The sequence below is a fragment of the Zeus faber genome (genome assembly GCF_960531495.2).
Source record: "Zeus faber genome assembly, chromosome: 11".
Classification (NCBI taxonomy): Eukaryota; Metazoa; Chordata; class Actinopteri; order Zeiformes; family Zeidae; genus Zeus; species Zeus faber.
In genome coordinates this window covers 10,713,001-10,734,831 of record NC_137205.1, presented here as the reverse complement: position 1 = coordinate 10,734,831, position 21,831 = coordinate 10,713,001, and the positions used below count along the sequence as shown (strand labels likewise).

General features: G+C 42.8%; 1 protein-coding gene across 1 annotated transcript; it reads left to right on the top strand.

Moving 5' to 3' along the window:
• Positions 1–891: 891 nt before the first annotated feature.
• Positions 892–20,441, top strand: card11 (caspase recruitment domain family, member 11; the record flags this gene model as incomplete). The annotated part of the gene is made up of 24 exons (XM_080009570.1): positions 892–1,117; positions 3,244–3,381; positions 5,523–5,699; positions 8,012–8,160; positions 8,256–8,435; positions 8,732–8,878; positions 9,008–9,133; positions 9,277–9,471; positions 10,241–10,405; positions 11,490–11,574; positions 11,659–11,858; positions 11,947–12,053; positions 12,196–12,236; positions 12,365–12,488; positions 12,708–12,909; positions 13,782–13,908; positions 13,990–14,233; positions 14,595–14,679; positions 15,366–15,449; positions 16,082–16,199; positions 17,002–17,187; positions 18,950–19,071; positions 19,152–19,267; positions 20,090–20,441. The coding sequence occupies 24 exons, from the start codon at positions 892–894 to the stop codon at positions 20,292–20,294; spliced, it is 3,549 nt and encodes a 1,182-aa protein (XP_079865696.1). The 3' UTR covers positions 20,295–20,441.
• Between the last annotated feature and the right edge of the window lie 1,390 nt (positions 20,442–21,831).

The following is a 21,831-nucleotide window of genomic DNA, read 5'->3' as shown; positions in this document are numbered from 1 at the left end:
ATAAAAACACACCTACAGTCTATCTACCTCATACATTTTCATAGAAAGAAACACATAGCAGAATCATTTTTTAAATACTTACTTCCCTTGTCTGCAGTTGGTTCTTTCTCTTTCTTCTTTCTCTCTTTCTATTAAAAGGTTTGTGCTGGTCTTCCCAGCAACGCTTCTTATTCTCTGGGTTATTCTGCAGCCGTGGGTGGAGTAACTCAGACGGAGGGCAGTTCTAATTCTACTGAAGCCCCAACTGACATAGTTCAGGGCTGCAAATCTGAACGGCGTGTTTCCCCAATGTATGTGCATTTTCATAATAGGTCCCCTTTGACATTCGGGGGAAATTCAGGTTCTTCTGTATTTAAAATGCAGAAAATCTTACAAGATATGGCTTCTGGTAGGACATTTGAAATCCTGTTTTCAGGATCCCCAGGACACTGGCACCTCGTATGGGACTGACATCCAACACAACCATGGGTATCGCTGGTTTCTCTCAACATCGATCGTCTTTACTTTACTACTTCATTGTCATATCTTTTATTTTTTATTTTTTTTAATTTAATTTAATTTCAATTTTTATTATTTATTTATTTATTTATTTGTTTGTTTGTTTATTTGTTTGTTTATTTTTTAAACCTGTCCTGTCAGCATGCTGGGCATACAACACAGAGTATTTGTGCCATTGCATCTAGGACAGAGTTAGTCTGCAAGTGGAGTTCAAGTTCTCAACCTGCAATGCAACTCTTTATTCAGTCTTAAATCATCAAGAACTCCTGCAACAACTCTGTCCTGTGGACGACCTGTAGGATGACGAGAGCACAGTTTTTGGTTATAAAGAACCACTGTCATACCTTTTAGCCGATCCTTCCTGTGCCCCCACCCTCCCCAAAAGGTCTGAGCATGGCGAGCGGCGGCGGCGGCAGCGGTGGCGGCGGCAGCGGCGGGGGCATGTCAGACGACGGGGAGGCTCTGTGGGAGCAGGTGTTGTGCAAGCGCTGCGAGCTGACCCGCCGCATCACTCCCTCCAATATCACCCCCTACCTGCGGCAGTGCAAGGTGCTGGACGAGCAGGACGAGGACGAGGTGCTACACTCCATGCTGCTCAACTCCAAGGCCAACCGCACAAGTAGGAGAGCCAATGAAGGCCTAGCAATGGGGTTGGGTAGCACTTTGTTCAATTTCCAATTAAAAAAAAATGTTTTTCTTGTCATAGATTTTTTTTTAAATTCCAATATTTTTTTAAGCATAAATATTTATACTTATAGCACTTATACGTTACATACAGCTTCGAAATACAAAAAAATCTGTGTATTTTCTAATGACCTTTTAATGTAAATTGAATACCACATGTGGTATTACTCCAATGGATTTATTACTTATGTATTTAAATGTCTTTTTTTTTTAATAAAATGAAATACAAATTTTATAATTCATGATTTTTTAATAGAATATTTGTATTATATAAGGGGTTAATATAATAATTAATCAAATACATTTAGATAATAATAATAATAATAATAATAATAATAATAATAATAATAATAATAATAATAATAACATTTATATGCATCTTTCATACACAACGTGCAACTCAAGGTGCTTTACATAAATAAAAAAATACAGTAACAATAAAAGCAAACCATTAGTGCCCATCCAGCCCTATATTGAATAAAACTTTATTTGGTTTACTCAATTTAATTGCTAAGTTAAAGTATCAATTTAATGCCAAGGCAACCGAAATAGTTGATCCGATTACTCAAATGTAATGATTATTCCATGTGTGCGTGAGGGCATATGCAGTGTTTGAGTGCTTTTCAGGTATAAACTACATTTTATTTTTATTTGCTAGTTTCTACTGGGGTGTAGTGTATGGCCCCAGGCATTAATTATGGGGATTTGTTTGAGGGGGGTTTCCTCCACCTAACGTCAGTAAGGACCCCCACCAAAAACATGCACACATCATCATCTGGCGCGTCGACGAATGCTGCCCACTGCTCCTGGCTGCCCCCCCCCCCCCCCCGGAGGAAGGACAAGCCAACATGAGTTAAATGCAGAGGCATCATTTCACCGGCCACCATCCAAAGCATGTGCATGTGTTGTAGTGTGGTGTGTTGTGTGATAATTAAAAAGATTCTTCTTCTAATTGGGAGATTGGAAATATAATTAGGCCTACATGAAAAAAAAAAACCCGGACCCTGCCATTCATTTCCAGTCATTTTTTTTGTTATTAAAATAACAGCCTACAAATCCATACAGGGCGCACAGAACGCACGCACCACTGCTTACGCCGTGTCGTGGCTCGTGTCGGGGAACATGGGCGATTACAAAGCGGCTTCTTACCAACTGAGGAAGGCTGTGAAAGAGGCAAAGCGTCCGAACAGGGAAAGTGTGGAGTCTCAGTTCCAGCTGTCTGACACCGGACACATGTGGCAGGGATTACGGATTATTACAGACTACAGAGGCAGAGTCACGGTGAATGCTGATGCTTTGGCCCCCTAGTTTGCACAACAGAATCGAGTTCTGCCACCAGAGCTGAGGACACACTCAGCATCTCAGAGCACGACGTGAGGAAGGCTCTGAGACAGGTGAACACCAGGAAAGCAGCCGGTCCGGACGGCATCCCATGTTCTGAAGTTGTGTGCTGACCTGCTTGCCCCGGTGTTCACCATCATATTCAACCTCTCCCTGGCGCAGGCCTTGGTGCCCACATAGAAAGTTGGGAAAGCGATAAATTGAGATGCATTGAGAATCGTCCTGCTTTCCAATCGTTGACAGGTGAATCGTAATCGAATCGGGAAGCCAGTGAAGATTCACACCTCTACTAAGAATATGCCAAAATGAAGTCACTTTGACAAAAATATGTGTTACCTAGAGCGGTCCTGGGGCAGTGGGTCTGAAGCAAAATTTGGGGCCCTTGCCTAATTTGAGGGGCCCTACACAACTTGCGTAGTAAGAGTATTAATAATAATAATAAGGGAGGTAATTTTAAGGGAGGTTTTTCACCATATCGTTCAAATTTCCCCACAAAAAAAGAAACAAGAATACAGACAATATTAATATGCTAAAAATGTGAGCTGTCACGCTAAGGGGTAATGTACAATGTGTGTGCTGACTTAACTGCCAGTTATCATTTATTTTGTACCCATCTCACAAAAAATAAAATTACAATGAATGTGTTGACCCGTGTGTGTGTGTGTGTGTGTGTGTGTGTGTGTGTGTGTGTGTGTGTGTGTGCGTGCTGCGCTCCGCCAGGCCGCATGCTGGATATCCTCCGCACCAAAGGAGAGCGGGGAGTCGTGTCGTTTCTCGAGAGCCTGGAGTTCCACTATCCAGACCTGTACACGCTGGTGACAGGGAGGAATCCCACCCGACGCTTCTCCACCATCGTAGGTGAGATGCACAAAATGTATTTTATTTCAATAAACACTACTGTGACAGTTTAAAATGACAATCCCACGACACACCACTATCCTCTTAACCTCTTAAACACGTCAGAATCATGTTGAACTGCACTTTCTATTAATGCCTTCTGATAGTGATGACTCGCAAAAGATTCGTTCGTAGTGAACAAATCTTTTGAATGACTCTGGAGTTGGGATTCATTCAAAAGAGTAATAACTGTAGTGACTAAATTGAGGGGTCCAGGGCAAATTGAAATTGAATTCATCTGATTTACTCTTTGCGTTCCACCAAAAAAAATAGCTTTGACAAAATTGGACTCGTAAGAATTCCATCCATTCAGCAACTGAATCAAACAAACAAAACGTAGGAAAACAAAGCAACTCTTTTAACAGGGAGAGTCGTCAGGAACCCAATCTCAAAAAATTTGCCCTTAGCTACGTTGGCTTTCAGAATGAAATGTGTTCTGATGAACACAGAGCTGCCGTTCCGGCCGGAACTGATGAATTAGTGCAGCCTTGGCAATTTTGATACTGCAACACAAAAGCTATTTTTGCAGTTGTACACTGTGACAGTTTCGCCTATCACACACCACCCAAGTGGCATTGTCAGGGACCTCTGGCACATAGACACGGACAAAGGGGTAGAAAACACATACGATTATTTTGGAGTGGGGGCTTGATAGAACGAGCCTCGGAGCAGATGGACACAGGTCATGACAGGGCTCCTCTCTCCTGAGTGTGTGTGGGGATGGGGGTTTTACCTGTTGCTCGTTAGACCAACCAACAAGCAACAGGTATGCAGCCACTCTGATCCTGGGTCCCCAATTTCCTAGAGCCAGGTCAGGTGTGGCTGCTCAAACCACACCACATACTCCCGACACCAAACTAAGGCCAGGAAGAATGCCTGGCCGAAGCCTTACCCCAGCCACCAAGTAGAGAACAAAAAATAAAAAAGCCTAAAATACAGACTCTGACATAGAGTTACTATACCTAAAATTACAGACTCTGACCCAGGGTTACTATAGCCAAAATTAATAAAACACCAGACTCTGAAACAGGGTTTCCATACCTTAAACCAACAAACGTCCAAAGAAATTGAACAGATCCAGGGGGCCTGGTTCCTCGGAACAGCACGGTCCACTGGCTTCCTTCTCCCAGAGCGACAATGCAGACTCCCCTCCTCCCTTCCGGAGCGTGCGGCCTCGAGCTGCTGAGTTGGCTGGTGAAAGCGTGGCCGGGCTTGGCTGTTGCGGAGGCTGCTTGGAGGGGTGGCCTGGCTACTGGGCTGCTGGATGGTCCTGGCGGTGGCTGCTGGGCTGAGCAGCCAGCTGCCAGCGGTTACCTGCGGTGGTTGCTGCAGCTGCTTCTCCCCCGGTCCCCCGGACGCCCTGGGTGCTGCTGCTGCCAGTCGGAATAGGGTCGGTGCTGGGGCCGCCCGTTGACCCATTGGTGGTTCCAGGGCGTCTTCGGACGGCCCTTCCCCGTGCCGGAAAGCCCCTGTTCAGGCGGCAGTTTCACCTACCACATGCCACCCAAGTGGCGTTGTCAGGGACCTGCAGCACCGAGACACAGACGAAGGGGTAGAAAACACACTTATTTATTGTGGAGAGGCCGCTTGATAGAACAAGCCCCGGAGCAGATGGACACAGGGTTCCTCTCTCCTGAGTGTGTGTGGCGGATGGGGGTTTTAACTCTTGCTCGTTGGTTGGTCTAACGCGCCACAGAGCTTATAGAGCTTATTGTGCGTAATCACCGCGTGTCATGACATTTCACTGCATATATGTATGACCGTATGTGTATGTATGTGACAAATAATCTCTTGAACTTGAACTTGAACTTGAACAGGTAAAACCCCCATCCACATTTTACCTGTTGCTCATTAGACCAACCAACGGGCCAAAGGTATGCAACCACTCTGATCCTGGGCTCCCAATTACCTAGATCCAGGTCAGGTGAGGCTGCTCAAACCACACCATCCCACACCGCATACACATTAGTTGTTGAAAAACACTTAAGGAAAGCGCTCTCTCTCTCTCTCTCTCTCGCTCGCTCTCTCTCTCTCTCTCTCTCATTCATCAAATAATGTGTCGCGAATTCGCCCCCCCCCTTCCTCTCTCTCACCCGCCCCAGTGGAGGAGGGTCACCAGGGTCTGACCCAATTCCTGATGAACGAGGTGGTGAAGCTGCAGCAGCAGACCAATGCCAAGACGCTGCAGCAGGTGGAGCTCAACAGGAAGAACTGTACGCTGGAGGACGAGCACAAGAAGCTGCGTCTGGCCAACCAGGAGCTGCAGAACTTCCAGCAGCGTGAGGAAAACACACGACTTCATATTCATTTAAGCACGTTTGAAATCGGCAATCCAAAATAATTACACTTTATAATAATAGGTATCTAATATAGGTAAAAAATATATATATTTGGGCTATAAGGGCGCAATGCTGGCAATTGGCCCCCTAGGACCACTGTGCACAAATCACTTCTAAGATGTAATAAAAAAAGAATATATGTCACACAATTTTGTTTCAATTCAAAACCATACCTATTATAAGGTTAAAGAGTTAAACCGTTGTACCAGGATTATTGACTACCATCAGTCGTTAAATAGCAAGACTAAAGACCATCAATTTAATGTTAATTCATTAATTACATTTCAAATTGGACTCAAACATTAATTATTTAATATTCAAATATATAATATTTGAAATATTAATAAATTTTACATACATATATTCATTGTTAATTTTAATTTATAAAATATTAATTGTTGACAATGAATCATTATTCAGAAAATCAGCCTTATTAAAAGTCAGACTATCAATTTTATTTGAATTAATTGGTAAATTAATTCTTGTATTTATTCATTACATTTTAAATTGTATTTAATTTCATTTCATTTATATTATATATTATATATTGTATATATATATATTCATTCTTTAATATGAAAATTTAAAATCGATAATATACAGTATGAATGATTTTATATTAATATGTAAATTTTTTATCTTGAGAATATACAAATAATTGAATATGAATTATTATTGATTATCGCCTACTTTCTGGTAACTGTTATTGACAACTAGTTGTAATGAAAATCAGCCTTATATAATGAATTCATATTCATGAATTATTGTATTTGTTTATTTAATTTACGATTGTATTTCATTATTTAATAGTAAAACATAAAATCATCAATATATGAATAATTTCATATTCATATAAAAATCAGGCTGAGAAAGAAAAGGCAGAAAAAAAATACTTGATAATACTTGATTGAATAATTGATTCTGAGATTAATTCAATGAACCCTACCTGGTAGTTCATCAAATGAACAAAAGAAACACAAATTGTACAGTTTTATTAAAAAATAAAAAATAAATAAACAAACAAACCAAAAAAAAAGCCTTATTTAACATATTCTTATATATTTACTTATTGTCTTACATTTATGTTTCATGTATGCATCAAACACCAAGACAAATTCCTTGTACGTGTGAACTTACTTGGCATTCAGGATCTGGTGACTCAGATACCTGCTACCCGTCTAGAATGGAAACCACACGTGTGGTGGCTGTTCGCAAAGTCTTGTGTCTGAAATGGGTCGACTTCACCACTCTCTGGTGGCAAAGTTATACACTAACAAACGACGTAATTCAAATTTGACTGTTTTCAATTCCTGTTTTTTGTTTTATTCCGATTGTAAGTTAGTTATGTTCCGATTCTTCCTCATTTCTCTTTGACTCTTACAGTGTAGTTAATAAATTGTGTGAGTAGAATGTAAGATAGCGATTGCAACACACTTTTAAGCAATTTCATTCAATGTATTTTAAATAGGGCAACATCTATCTTTTATGAGGAATGCAAAGGCCTGATATCATCTCTAGATAGATGGATGGATGGATAGATACTTTATTCATCTCTGGGGGAAATTACAGTGCCACAGCAGCTCGCACCAGAACAAAACAGGCAATTGAAAATTAAGTAATAAAAAATGGAAAAATAGGAAAATATACAAAAATTAAGAAAATACGAAAATATTTATCATTATTATACAATTATTATTATTATTATTATTATTAGTAGTAGTAGTAGTAGTAGTAGTAGTAGTAGTAGTAGTAGTAGTAGTAGTAGTAGTAGTAGTAGAAGTAGTATTAGTATTAGTATTATTATTAATACACAGTGTTATGAGCAGAGTGGATATAAACAATAATAGAAAACAAATAAATAAATAAATACAAATAAATAAATAATACAAAAATACAAAAAAAATCAATTAAAAAAATAAATGCGAAACAGTGAGTAAAACAATGTTCAATGATGTGATCAGTTAAATTTTAAACCATTTGAATGGAATGCATGTTGTTTTTATTTGCACACAATCCAGACTATAAGCTACTGATCAACGATCCTGACCACTCAGAATCAGAAACCACATCGAAGAAGAACTCGAAAGATTTCAGTTCTATTTTACAGATGGTAGTTTCAGTTGAAAAACTACTACAGTGGTGTTGAAGTTCCGGTAAATCCGCACGTTCTGGTCAAATTGCAATGTTGCCGTCTGCAAACGACAGCGATTTTTTTTTTTTTGTTATTTTTACTTTTTATTTTTTATTTTTAGGGTACAACAAGATGAGAGAAGACAGGAACAGCTACAATGACGAGCTGCTGCGGGTCAAGGACGAGAACTACAAGCTGGCCATGAGGTACGCCACGCTGAGCGAGGAGAGGAACATGGCAGTGATGAGGAGCCGGGACCTGCAGCTGGAGGTACCAAACCACGCAAATAGTCGAGAAAAAAAACACGGACCCATCACACGCCTGTCTAGGTCTCCCTTCCCTTCACCTACCACCCTCTACCCCAGTTCGACCAGCTGAAGCACAAGCTGAACAAGGTGGAGGAGGAGTGCAATATGGAGAGGCGGCACAGCCTGAAGCTGAAGAAGGACATGGAGAACCGTCCCAAGAAGGAGCAGATGTTTGACCTGGAGCACGAGAACGAGGTCCTCAAGATCAAGCTGCAGGAGCTGCAGTCTGTCGTCCAGGTGCTGTGAGAACAAAACGCACAGCCACACGAGCACACGACCCCACACGACCCCACACACACACACACACACACACACACACACACACACACACACACACACACAAACAAACAAAACTGGAAATTGAATGATTTTCCATTGGTCTCAACAGCGAGCTTAACTCTTGGATCACATCAGGTCCTCCGTAATCACATTAAAAAAATGCCCGCCATGTTCTACATTTGCATATATTTATGCGGGGGCGACGTGGAGGATGGTGATTTAATGTCAGCTTCTGCTGGTTGGTGGCGGTTTAGCCGGGTCCGCTGCCCGCGTCGGACAAGACCATCCTGGACATTCTGGAGCACGACAGGAAGGAGGCGCTTGAGGACAGACAGGACCTGGTCAAGCGCCTCTACAACCTGCAAGAAGAAGTGCGACAGGCCGAGGAGCTGCGGGACAAGGTTCGAAAGGGCATTGCTGTGGGATGGATTCACAGAAACCACAAATTGACGTAATCACACGCTCTATCGCAATCAAGCAATTGTGTGTGTGTGTGTGTGTGTGTGTGTGTGTGTGTGTGTGTTCCGCAGTACCTAGAGGAGAAAGAAGCCCTGGAGCTGAAGTGCTCCACCCTGCAGAAGGACTGCGAGATGTACCGAAACCGCATGAATACCATCACCGTGCAGCTGAAAGAAGTGGAGAAGGAGAGAGACCAGGTCACGCATGCATGCACACACACACACACACACACACACAGAAACACGTAGGGAAACTTACACACACATACATGTGTATGTTTACATGTTACGTGTCTGTGTATGTTCATGTTTGCTTACGAGGTGTTTGTCCTACCTAACAGGCGTTCCGGGCCCGGGACGAGGCCCAGCACCATTTCTCCCAGAGCCTCGTGGACAAAGACAAGTACCGTAAACAAATCCGCGAGCTGGAGGAGAGGAGTGACGAGCTCCAGATCGAGATTGTCCGCAAGGAGGCCAAGCTGGTCACTCTGGAGTCCCGCCTGCGACGCCTGTCCAAGGACAGCGGTCTGGAACAGGTGGGACACACAGGCACTTTAAACCACTAAAAACATCATAAACGTGCATAGCTGTGCTTGTTATTATGGCCCATTAATAGTGATGCAAGATTCACAAACGATTCGTTGGTAGTGAGTAAATCTTTGAAATTATTCAGGAGTCTGGAGCAATTTTCCCCTTACAAACTGAATATAATGACTGTGGACTTAATTAAAAAGTACAAGGCAAAAAAAGCCAAGGCATTTGTAATAATAGAAATTGAAATAATAAATTATAAAATTCAATAATTTTGACAGCATTAAATGAACTCTTTTTGCTGAGTGACTCGGCAAAGACCGAATCTCAAAAACGATTTGACCCTTTCATCCCCACAAATCTCACTTTCAGAGTGAATGTTGTTCTGCCAGAGCTAGTATTCTGTCCAGAACTGATCATTCAGATGAATTGGTACAGACTTTGAATTTTGATCTAGTAACACAAGAGCTAATTTCCATTATTTTTCCCTTTTTGAATGCAATTTGCAAATTTTTGATGGCACAACGGTTGAAAAAACACTGAGTAAAGTTTAAATACTGTATTGCTCAATGCCAATTGGTCAAATGACATGCCAGTCACAGAAAGGGTTACATCATTGGAAGATTACATTGAATATTTGGATGTCTATTTTTCTCCACCAAATTTTTACGTTCTCTGCAACACTTTCTTTGAATTTATTTTTTTCTGAACTCAAGTTTCCCCCTTCCTCCTTGAAAAACGATTTCCCTCTCCGGCCTCCCATTTTTTTCCCAGACTTTGACCAGGGACTTGCCTCCCACCATCATCTCACAAGGGGAGGAGTTCAAACTGGCCCCGGGCCAATCTGAGTGCTCTAGCGACGAGTCGCCGGAAGAGACGAAATTCTTCCAACCTGAAGAGCACCGCCTCAAAAGACGATTCAATGTGAAAGCAGCTGGGGTATGTGTACAGTATAATATACACCGATCAGCCACACGTTAAAACTACTGACAGGGAAAGTGAATAACACTGCTCATCTCATTCCACTGGCACCTGTCAAGGGGTGCAATATATGAGGCAGCAAGTGAACAGTCAGTTCTTGAAGTTGATGTGTTGGAAGCAGGAAAAATGGACAAGCGTAAGGATCTGAGCCACTTTGACAAGGGTCAAATTCTGGTGGCTAGATGACTGGGTCAGAGCATCTCCAAATTCACAGGTTTGTGGGGTGTTCCCGGTATGCAGTTGTTAGTACCGACCAAAAGTGGTCCAAGGAAGGACAACCGGTGAACCGGCGACGGGGTCATGGACGCCCATGGGCTCATTGATGCATGTGGGGAGTCTAGCCGGTCTGGTCCGATCCCATAGAAGATCGACCCCACCTCGCAACTCATAGAACTTAAAGGATCTGCAGCTAACGTCCAGGTGCCAGAAACCACAGGACACCTTCAGAGGTCTTGTGGAGTCCATGCCTCGACGGGTCAGAGCTGTTTTGGTGGCACAAGGGGCAGCTACACAATATTAGTGGTTATTTGTGGTGGTTATAATGTTTATGGCTGATCGTCACTTGGCTCCAAACTGGTACACCAGTGGATGACACAGAGGCAGATCAAAGTTTCAAGTGTAGAGGTAAAACAACAAAAACGAGAAAATGACAGAGAAGCTGTCTTCAAACAACAGGATTCTGGCGCGGACAATAGGCACGAAATAGCAACAACGGTCATAATAACAAGGAATAATGAGGCGATGGAGAACAGCGTGGATCACACACAGGGGAAGCTGGAGGAAGATTGAGGACCTCCGATGGCCAGGGGAGGAACTGCAGCAAGAGAGAGCGAAACCAGAGGGAGCCAGCCTACTGAAATACATTTCGGTGTGCTTTTGGACCAAAGAACTTATTCGGATAAGGGAAAAAAACGGTGGATTCCGCTATGTTAGTGACAATCTTGGCAAGCACATTTTACGATGAAAGCCGATCCGTAGCACTTTTCGTGAACGAAGCCCGATGTGTATTCATCTTAACGAAAGATATTCTGTGTTTTTTTAGAACAAAGTCAAGTCCCCGGTGCTTTTCTCCAAAATGCTGGACTTGCGCCGCAACTCGGAGGCCAGTCGACCAACACTTAACACAGGTAAAGACTTATGGATGAGTTTGAGTTTTGATTCAATTTTCTCTTTTTGCCATACCTGTATACACTCTTTTCTCCCACCCTCAGTCAACGGCATCGACTCTGGCACCGAGAGCCTGATCCAGTCGAACCCGCACACGGCCAGCGCTTGCCCCCCGCCCCCACTGGTTCCACCCTCCCCCACCAACCCCCCGTCCTCGGCCGCCTCCCTTGCCGCCGCTGCTGCCTCCTCCATCGCCACGCCACTACCGGTTGCCTCCGCGGAGCTCCCCAATCACGCCAACATGGTGAGGGTTTGTTCTTTGGCATCCCGGAGGTCCGGGGGGTTCCGGTGGTGCCCACCAGGTGCCACAGTGACCCCGTTTGTCCCCCTAGATACGGAACCGAAACCACAGCATCGTGTCCACGCTGCCGCAGCCACCGGACAAGGCCTCCCTGTACCGCAGAGAGAGGGAACGGGAGACCGAATTCTACCCTCGCAGGTACGAGTGCGGCTTTACAGAAAGGACACCCGGGGATGTCCAAATAGGCCAATAATTACCAAAAAATGGTTTGATGAGGGATGGTGTAGTGGTTTGTCACTGTTTGACGTTCAAAGTGGTGATTTTTTTTTTTTTTTTTCAGTCTCTCCGACTTCGACAGTGACAACGTGGAAATGGAGTTTGGTAAAGAACTCAGAGGGACCACAGCACTGGAGGGACAAGGTGGACATTGGACCATTGACTGTCTCTGACTTCCTGTTCTGACGTCCCCTCTCTCTCTCTCTCTCTCTCTCTCTCTCCCTCCCTCCCAGAGGACGAGGTGCAGCACGGAACTCCCTCGGTCCACTCATCCTCCTCCTCCCATCAGTCCGAAGGGCTGGACACCTATGACCTGGAGCAGGTCAATACCATTTTAAGGAAGCTCTCTTTGGAGAGGTACACACACACACACACACACACAAATGTACACAAACTTGCTGGAACCCCCACAACCGCACGTGTATATAGAAATGGTAACGGTAAGTATATGTGTGTGTGCGAGTGCGTGTGCCCGCGCGTGTGTGTGTGTGTGTGTGTGTGTGTGTGTGTGTGTGTGTGTGTGTGTGTGTGTGTGTGCGTGTGCGTGTGCGTGTGTGTGTGTGTGTGCGCCTGCAGGCCTTTCCGCCTCTCTCTCTCCTCCATCACCCGGGTAGGCTCCTCCCTGAAGCCGGTGCAGGAGCTCTCGCTGCAGAGCGACTGCCTGCTGAAGGACTTGGCCCTGGTCGGCGGCAACGACAGCGGGATCTTCATCTCCTCTGTCCAATCAGAGTCCAGCGCTCAGGAGGCGGGGCTACGAGAGGGACACCGCCTCCTATTGGTGAGTATAACCGGGCCCTGGTGATTTTGTCTGTCTTATTAAACAACCATACTTCGGAGGTAGGGAGCAATTTTTTGGAATTTGGCCACCTAGGGTTAGGTCGTTTCATTAGTAGGGACATTTTCAAGGAAATATCGGGTGGTTCAGTATAGGATATTCTTTCCCATTCTTTTCCAACCTTTTTACTGCCACGGCACACCCTTTTACATATGAAATAATCCCATGGCACGCTACCATCCTGTTAGCCAAAAAAACAGTCCCAAATATGTATTATGTATTATATGTATTATCTTTTATTATGGTCTACTAAAAGTGCTCACTTTCAGTGTAAAACTGAAACGTGTTATAATGAAAACAGAGCTGGTACCCTGGAACTGATGAACTGGTAACAACTTTGCAATTTTGATCTTGCAACAAAACAACTAATTTCCTTTTTTTCCACGTGTATTTTGACACTGGTTGGAAAAACACTGTTGTAAGAGACCAAACGGTGCGAGCAAATGAAGTAAATAAAATACAACCACTACAAATACAACTAAATAAATGAATAAAAAATATAAACAACCCACAAAGCCCCTGTTTTAATTGTGGTCGGAAACTTTGTTTGAGACTTTTAGTTACACAGGAAAACAAAAGTTCCAAAAAGTTAATTCACACCTAAATGCCAAAAGCACTGCCAGTCTATTCTTAAAGAGGTTACTATAGCAACTGTGAATATAACCTCCCCGTCAAGGTGATGGTGAGGTTATATTCACTAGTTGTTTTCCAATTTCTTTGGCAATGTGAACGAGCTGTACGTTTCCCATGACAATAAATAATGCCAAATAATTGTTTTTTTATTTAATTGACTTCTTCACATCTTTCCCAATCAGATCGAGGGCTGTATACGCGGCGAGAACAAAAGCGTCTCCTTGGAAGCGAGCACCCTAGAAGAGGTCCACTGGATGCTGCAGCACTGCTCCGGTCGTGTCCAGCTGCACTACCAGGCCAACCACGAAGGTGAGGTTTTTCATATTTATGTCGACTTGCGTGTGATGTCATATCTGGCGTCTGATGTCACTTTTACCGTGTGTGTTGCAGCCTACAACCGACTCCAGAAGGAGCTGGCCGAGGGCACGGTGGCGTCTGGCGACTCCTTCTTCATTCGGGTGAACTTCAACATCTCGGGCCAGTTGGACGGCTGCTCCCTGAACGTGCTCTGCGACGAGGTGGTGCACGTCCTGGACACCATGCACCAGGGGCGCAGCGACTGGCTGTGCGCCCGCATAGACCCCTACACCGGCGCCGACCTGCTGGACCGAGGCACCTTGCCAAGCAACTCACGGTACCGTTCTTTATATTTATATTTTACTGTAGACGATCTCCACTGTAGCTCTTTTGCACTTAGCGTTAAAGTATCTGATATTCTTCTGACTCTTGGGATTGTATTATTAGTATTGTTTTGTAATTTTTTTGGTTTGTTATTATTATTATTATTTTTATTTTAAAAGAGCATTAAAAGGCTTTAAAGTTTTTTTTCTATTATTTGATTATTATAGTTTATTAAAATATATTTATTTAATTTTTGAATAATTTAACATTCACATTGTGTGTGTGTGTGTGTGTGTGTGTGTGTGTGTGTGTGTGTGTGTGTGTGTGTGTGTGTGTGTGTGTGTGTGTGTGTGTGTGTGCGTGCCTGTGCACAGGGCCCATCAGCTGCTTCTGGTGAAGATACAGAAGTTGATGTGTCGAGGAGGAAAGGAGGAGAGCGAGAACCATCGTAGTATCAGGGTCAGACGTCTTCACCTTCCTCCCGAAACTGTTTTCTTTTTGTTTTAGTTAAACGGGAGGCGGGTAGGGGTACATTGTTTTTAGGATTACAACTCCAAACAAGGATACATGTGTGTGTCCTTTGGGGGCAGGGGTGGGGGGTGCACACACACATCACCCCTTATAGATAGATGGATAGATAGATGGATGGGTTTATAGATAGTGTCAACCGTAAAGTCAAATAAAAATATAGCAATACACAATAAACCTGTTGATAATAAATATAATAAATAAAAATAAATCATGAATAAATAATATAAACCTTATATCATATAAATGTAAAAATGTACTAAACAACAATAGAAATTACCTAAAAGAAAAAAATTTGAGTGTACCTACATGCAGACCTAAACACTGAATAGAAGATGAATACATTTGCCATGTGAAATAAACTTAAAGGAATTAGAGTAATAAACAATGAAATAAACCTAACAATAAACAAGAAAAATGAACATAAGATCAAGATTTGGGAATGAATAATAAATATAATAATAAACATAAAATATAGTCATTTTGTCCTATTTTAAAACCTTTCTCTCATCTCTCTGTTTGTGTGTGTGTGTGTGTCTGTGTGTCTGTGTATCTGTGTGTATCTGTGTGTGTGTGTGTGTGTGTGTGTGTGTGTGTGTGGGTGTGACTCCTTACAGCCAGAGGAGGCCAGCCACTCCACAGATCCCAAGGCGAGCCCGCGCCTGTCCAGAGCCAGCCTCTTCCTCACCCAAATACTACAGGTACCTCCGCTCTAAAAAATGAAAATGAGCTTTTATTAACAATTTTTTGGGAAATACTTTTGTTGCTATATTTCATTGGATTGAAACTCTCCGCATTGTGCGATCATATAAATGCAGTGCAACACTTGTACTGCAATAATCTAGTAAGCACATGGTCATAATTAATATTTATAATGTATACACTAAATACCTATTACAATCATTTATCCTGTGCATAGTATGATGTTTTGTATATGTTTATATCTTTATTTATCTGACCTTTTCTGCTTTTGAGGTTTTTTTGCGTTATTTTTATATGTATTACAATTTTAATCTTTTATAACATTTTTATTTCACTTTTTACTCAATTTATTTATTTATTTTTATTCTCCATTCTCTGACTGTTAAGTTTTTTTTAATGCTCCATAGTAATCATAATTTTTTTGGGGGGGGGCGACTATTTGTATATATTTGACCATTTTGATTTAATTTTACTTCACTTTTTATTCAGTTTTATTGTATTTTTATATTTATTCTCCGTTTGTTTCGGACTATAAAGCTGTGGTGACCAACACCAAACCTCGCCATGGCAAATTCCTAGTATATTAATGTAGCTAGTGACTTAAAGTGACTGCGATGGGTTGTCTGTACAGTTTGTCAGCAGGATGGACAACAAGTACAAGCGCATGAACAGCACCGAGCGCGTGCGGATCATCAGCACCCCCAACGCCACCCTGCCCAGACAGGGCTGTGAGGCCGTCAGAGCCGAGGGTGAGTCCTGTACAACGGTGGAAACCTGGACCAACAGATATCGGGAATTTGTGGCCGTTAATGGCAAGGCTTGAACTTCAACGCCAGTAAAAATCCAGGGTATATCGGCCAGAAATAAAGATAGGATAAGATGCAACTTTATTAAATTCAGGAAAGGTCAAGTGTAACTGTGTAAGTCAAGCGACGGATAAGAAGTGAGATAAACATGAAAAAAGATACGAAGGAAAAAAAAAATATATAAAATTAAAATAAAATTAAAAAATGTCCACAGAGTTAACCCTAGGTTTATACTGAAGTTATCCTGATCAAATTATTTCAAATTGTATTTTTTGGGTAATTTTTTTGTGTTTGTATTTTATTTTTTACTGTTTTTCTGCTTTTTTTTAAGGATATATTTACTGTCTATATTATTATAGTGTTATCATATTTATTGTGTACGGTTAATTGTTAGAACTGATAGTTAGGCTTTCCTTTTGTGCACATTGTCACTGTTTGAGGCAAACCTCATATTTTCTAAAATCCTTATCTTTTGTTAGATGGGGTGCTACACCTAGGATTTTTGACTGATGGATGGATTCCAGTACAGCTGAATTTGAATACATTTCCATGCACTGAAAAATTGTGAATAGTTCTGTGCGAACCCGTTTTTTTCCAACCTAGGGGATGTGAGCATCCAAAGCAGACTTGAATGGGGACCCCAAACTGTGGCGTTCGCATGAACAATCCATTCCGGTCACTAAAACCAGAGTTAAATCAAAAGCAGGGTTTTGTAAACCTTGTGCACCTCTGTGTTTCGGGACAGACACCTCGGACCCGGACGGCGAGCTGAGCAGGAGTCTGAACTTGATCCCCTACAGCTATGTGGTCCGCCAGTATGCCCAGCGCAGGAGGCCCGTGCTGTTCACCCCTGCCGCCCTGTCCAAGACCATCATCCAGAAGATGCTCGGCATGGGGGGCGCCGCCATGGACTTCCACACCTGCAACCCTGGTGTGTGTCTCTGTGTGTGTGTGTGTGTGTGTGTGTGTGTGTGTGTGTGCGTGTGTGTGCGTGTGCGTGGAAATCGTGTCATCAGATCCCCCTTTCACCCGGTCCCACCACACCCAGCTCAGTCAGACCGTCCCAGTGAGGCCAGGGGAGAGTAGCGGCGAAAGAGAACAGAGGGAGAGAGGAGAGACAGCTATCGCGGACAGATGAAAGGAAGATCAGAGGAGAGGGGGGGGGGCAGCCGGGTATTCAGGCTCAGGTATTCAGGTCAGTTATTGTGAAGGCGGGACTCACCGGATAGAGAGTGCGTTGGGGGGGAGGCGGCGCAATGTCCCGGCTGATGAAACCCACATGATGAAGATGATGATGATGGTGAAGATGATGACAGTGAAGCGATAGGCGATTATGGTAGTTTGATCAGCTGGACATTTACCATGTTCTATGAGTGAGAGAAAACTCCCTTTATACTCCCTCCCTTTATGTTGGCACCGTGCTCCCAAATAGGAGCCTTTCTGTGTGGAGTTTGCATGTGCTCCGGGTGGGGAATCTCCCAAATAGGAGCCTTTCTAACGTCAGTAAGGACCCCACCAAAAACATGCACACATCATCGTCTGACCAGCGATGGACACTCGTCCCCAGGCGCGTCGACGAATGCTGCCCACTGCTCCTGGCTGCCCCCCTGGAGGAGGGACAAGCCAGCATGGGTTAAACGCGGAGGCCTCATTTCACCGGCCACCATCCAAAGCATGTGCATGTGTTGTGGTGTGTTGCGTGATAATTAAAGATTCTTCTTCTTTTTAAATAAGTGACTTATTTACTTTGTTTTGAGCCCAGTTCTGATTTTAAAAAACCCTTAATGGACCTTTAATATACATTATCTATTTTGACATGACTAATTACAGTACATTTCATGAAATATGTATGAGATCTAATAGGATAATTGTTCATGAATTTTGCATGATCTAATTTTCCTTATTATTTTCCATTAGTTGTTAAAAAGGTATAGTGCATGTCAAATAATGCAATTCATGCACCAATTTTATAATATAATAATAAACGATTATCGTTTATTTATTTTGCACAATATAATTTACATTAATTGTGAAAGAAAGGGAGTACATCAAATAAGTCATGCACTAATATGACATGACATATTTAATTTAATGAAAGATCGAATGTGATATTATATAATTATAATATTTATTATTATTATTACAATTATTATTACAATTATAATAATAATAATTATTATTATTATTATTATTAATAATAATACACAGTGTTATGAGCAGAGTGGATATAAACAATAAAAGAAAACAAATAAAGAAATAAATACAAATAAATAAATAATACAAAAATACAAAAAAAAAAAACAATTAAAAAAATAAAATAAATGCGAAACAGTTAGTAAAACAATGTTCAATGATGTGATCAGTTACATTTTAAACCATTTCAATGGAATGCATGTTGTTTTTATTTGCACACAATCCAGACTATAAGCCAGACTATTTTCCATTAGTTGTGCACCTTTCTGCCTCCGATAGCCTGAATAGTGTGTGAACGGGCGATAAAAGCCACAAATGCATGACTTCTCGACCTGGTTTACGATGAACTCCGTTAGTTTGAATATGTCAATTATTTTTATTCGTATGCTTTTGAGAGGGCGGGGGCGTCAAGTCCTTGAAATCCCAGGGAGGGGGGTTGGGCAAAAAAAAACAACAGTTTGAATCCCGCTGTACTTATTCTCTTCTCTGCTGTTCCACAGACATTCTAACCAAGGAGGAGTTCCACCTGAAGCGGAGCGTCGAACCCTTCATCCACTACAGAGAGAAACAGGCCATGTTCGAGTGCATCACCAGAGAGAAGATCGAGGCTGTTGCGGCAAAGGTGTGTGTGTGTATGTGTGTGTGTGTGTGTGTGTGTGTGTGTAAAGTTGTGCTTCTAAATTACGCAACCCCCGTCGACAGGGCAAGCACTGTCTCCTGGAGGCCGAGCTGAGCTGCGTCAAGGACCTTCTGAAGAGGGAGATCTACCCCATCATCATCTACATCAAGATCTCAGAGAAGAACGTCAAGAGGCTACGGTAGGACAATCACGTCTATCTTCATTTTTCCCTGTGTTCTTTTCCCTAAATGGGCCACTTCTGCTTTCTTTCTCATCACCTGGACCGATTGCCCTCATTCCGAACCCCCCACCCCCCCATATCGGAAAAACCAATCACTCCAACATTGTTTTTTCTCTTTGTATCTGAATTATTATGTCAATATCAAGGAAACCTTTAGTTTCTCAATGTGTTTTTGATTGAAGTCATATAGTTGAAACAAGGACAGCATAACAGCGCCATCTTGTGGGGTCCGGCCCTAATGCACATGCCCCTAACTGACCGTATGACATACAGTATATGTCTTATGACATTTTGACCTTAGGGAAACCTACCTACTATGTTCAAACAAATCAGGATCAGAATCTGTTCATTCTGCTATTTATGTATACAAAGAATTTGTGGTAGTGAGGATTTGTGCATGGCTATACAGACAATTACCATAAGAAATAGCCACATATACAAAAATAGACAAAGACAAAGAACAGAAATTGCCATAAGAATATACGAGTGCTATTCTATGCCCAGGATACATCCTAGGAATATTATAGGTATAATATAGTAGCATAGTAATTACAGGTATGGGTATATAAGGATAAATGACTACTGTGTAGTTACTATTGCCAATGAATTCAAATTGGACGCTGTTGCTAAAGCCTCTGAGAGTTACATCGAAGTGTACAGAGCACTTCTGCAGAACTCAGTTTCACTGTCATGTCACGTGCTCCTGGGGTTTTCAACAATTGCCGGCGCTCACCCACCCACCCACCAGCGCCACTTCCTTCCTGTTTCCTGTCCGCACAGGAAGCTGCCTCTGCGCATGGAGCTGGAGGAGGAGTTTGTCAAGCTGTGTCGCTCGAAGGAGAAGGAGCTGGAGGGCGTGGCCTGCCTGTATGCCAGCGTGGAGCCCGACACCTGGACGGGGATGGACGACCTGCTGAGGGTGATAAGGGACAGGATCCTGGAGGAGCAGAGGAAGGCGATCTGGGTGGAGCAGGACCTTCTGTGAAGCCCCACCAACCCCCCCCCCCCACACACACACACACACATACTCACTGACTATAAACTATGCAAAGAAACACAAGCATGTACCTGTAAAAAAAGGGCTTTTTGCACTGTACCTCAGGCTATACTCTGAACACACGCTCGCTCTGAGTTTCCAGCTCCTGGGTAGTGTCAAACTGTTACAGTGTCACTGCATCAGACTCTCATAAGTTCTCAAACGTAAAATAAACCTCTTGGAAATGACCCAGAACTCCAGATCTCTTGCTGTACTTCTGAATTTCCCTACGCTCCCTACCAATCGGAGGCAAGTGAGTGTGTCCATATTTCAGCCGGTTTTCCCTAATTAGTCCCAGGTTTTCTCCCATCCTCTAGATCAGGCCTGGCCAACCCGCGGCTCGCGAGCCTCATGCGGCTCTTTGGCTGGTTTCATGCGGCTCTTTCACATGACAAGCGTCAAAAACTCAGAAAAAAAAAAGCGCAGCCATTCATTCCCTATTGTGATTATAAAATCGCTATGATATATCACTCGTTTTCCACCGCGGATCACTTCCTCATTTACTCAAAGCGAACAGCAGCAGGAGTCATGTCCCATTAACGCCTGTTTTATTAGTCCTAATGCCGCGTTTACACCAAAAGCGCCGGGGCGGCGCGCCTCCATACAAAGTCAACGTATAGACGCGTTCCAGTCGCCTGGAACGCGTCTAACGCGGCATTAGGACTTAATAAAACACCAAATAAGATTCAAAAAAATTTGGAAGTTTATTTTCAACACTATTGACATGGTTAGTAGTCAACATATAAGATGGATCGGCCGGTGAATTGCGTTGCGTATCGAACATCTCCGATGGAGAACTGTGAAGGCTGGAGGGGTGTGTGTGTGTGTGTGTGTGTGTGTGTGTGTGTGTGTGTGTGTCGCGACTCGCGAGCTGCAGGAGGAGGACCGACTGAAAGCTGCTTTAAGGGAAGGGACCATTGAGTTCTGGAGAAGTGTGCCAATGGAAAAATGCCCCAATGTCAAACGGGCTGCGCTTAAGATACTGTCAAAGACACCCATGTGAAAGAATTGCTTCGAGTGGCAACAACGGAATTCAAGCCAGATTTGAAGAGCATTGTTCAAGACAAGGAATGCCAGAAGTCCCACTAAGCAACATGCATAGTAAGAGAAAAACGCTATTGTTAATTATTATATTTTTGTTTGTGGACTTGGTTGAACTGAGAGGTATACCGCGGAAACGCAGTACTTTCAGTACTTACAGTACTTACTTTTTTTTTTTCAAAAATGTGGCCAGGACTCCGGAACACCTAGTCCCAGGTATATGTGGATGGCCAAAGCATCAGATCGTGTATGGTAGGCAAGAGCCAAAACTGATTCTTAAAGGTTAGGGTTTAAGGGACACTATTGAATAAATTGACCCAACATGAAAAAAATACATCCTTATCATTAAACTCGAAGTCCAATTCCTCCCTCTATGAATAAATAAACAACAGTACTTTTTGAACTGAGAGTTTGTGTGTGTGAGACAGTGCACACAATGTTATAT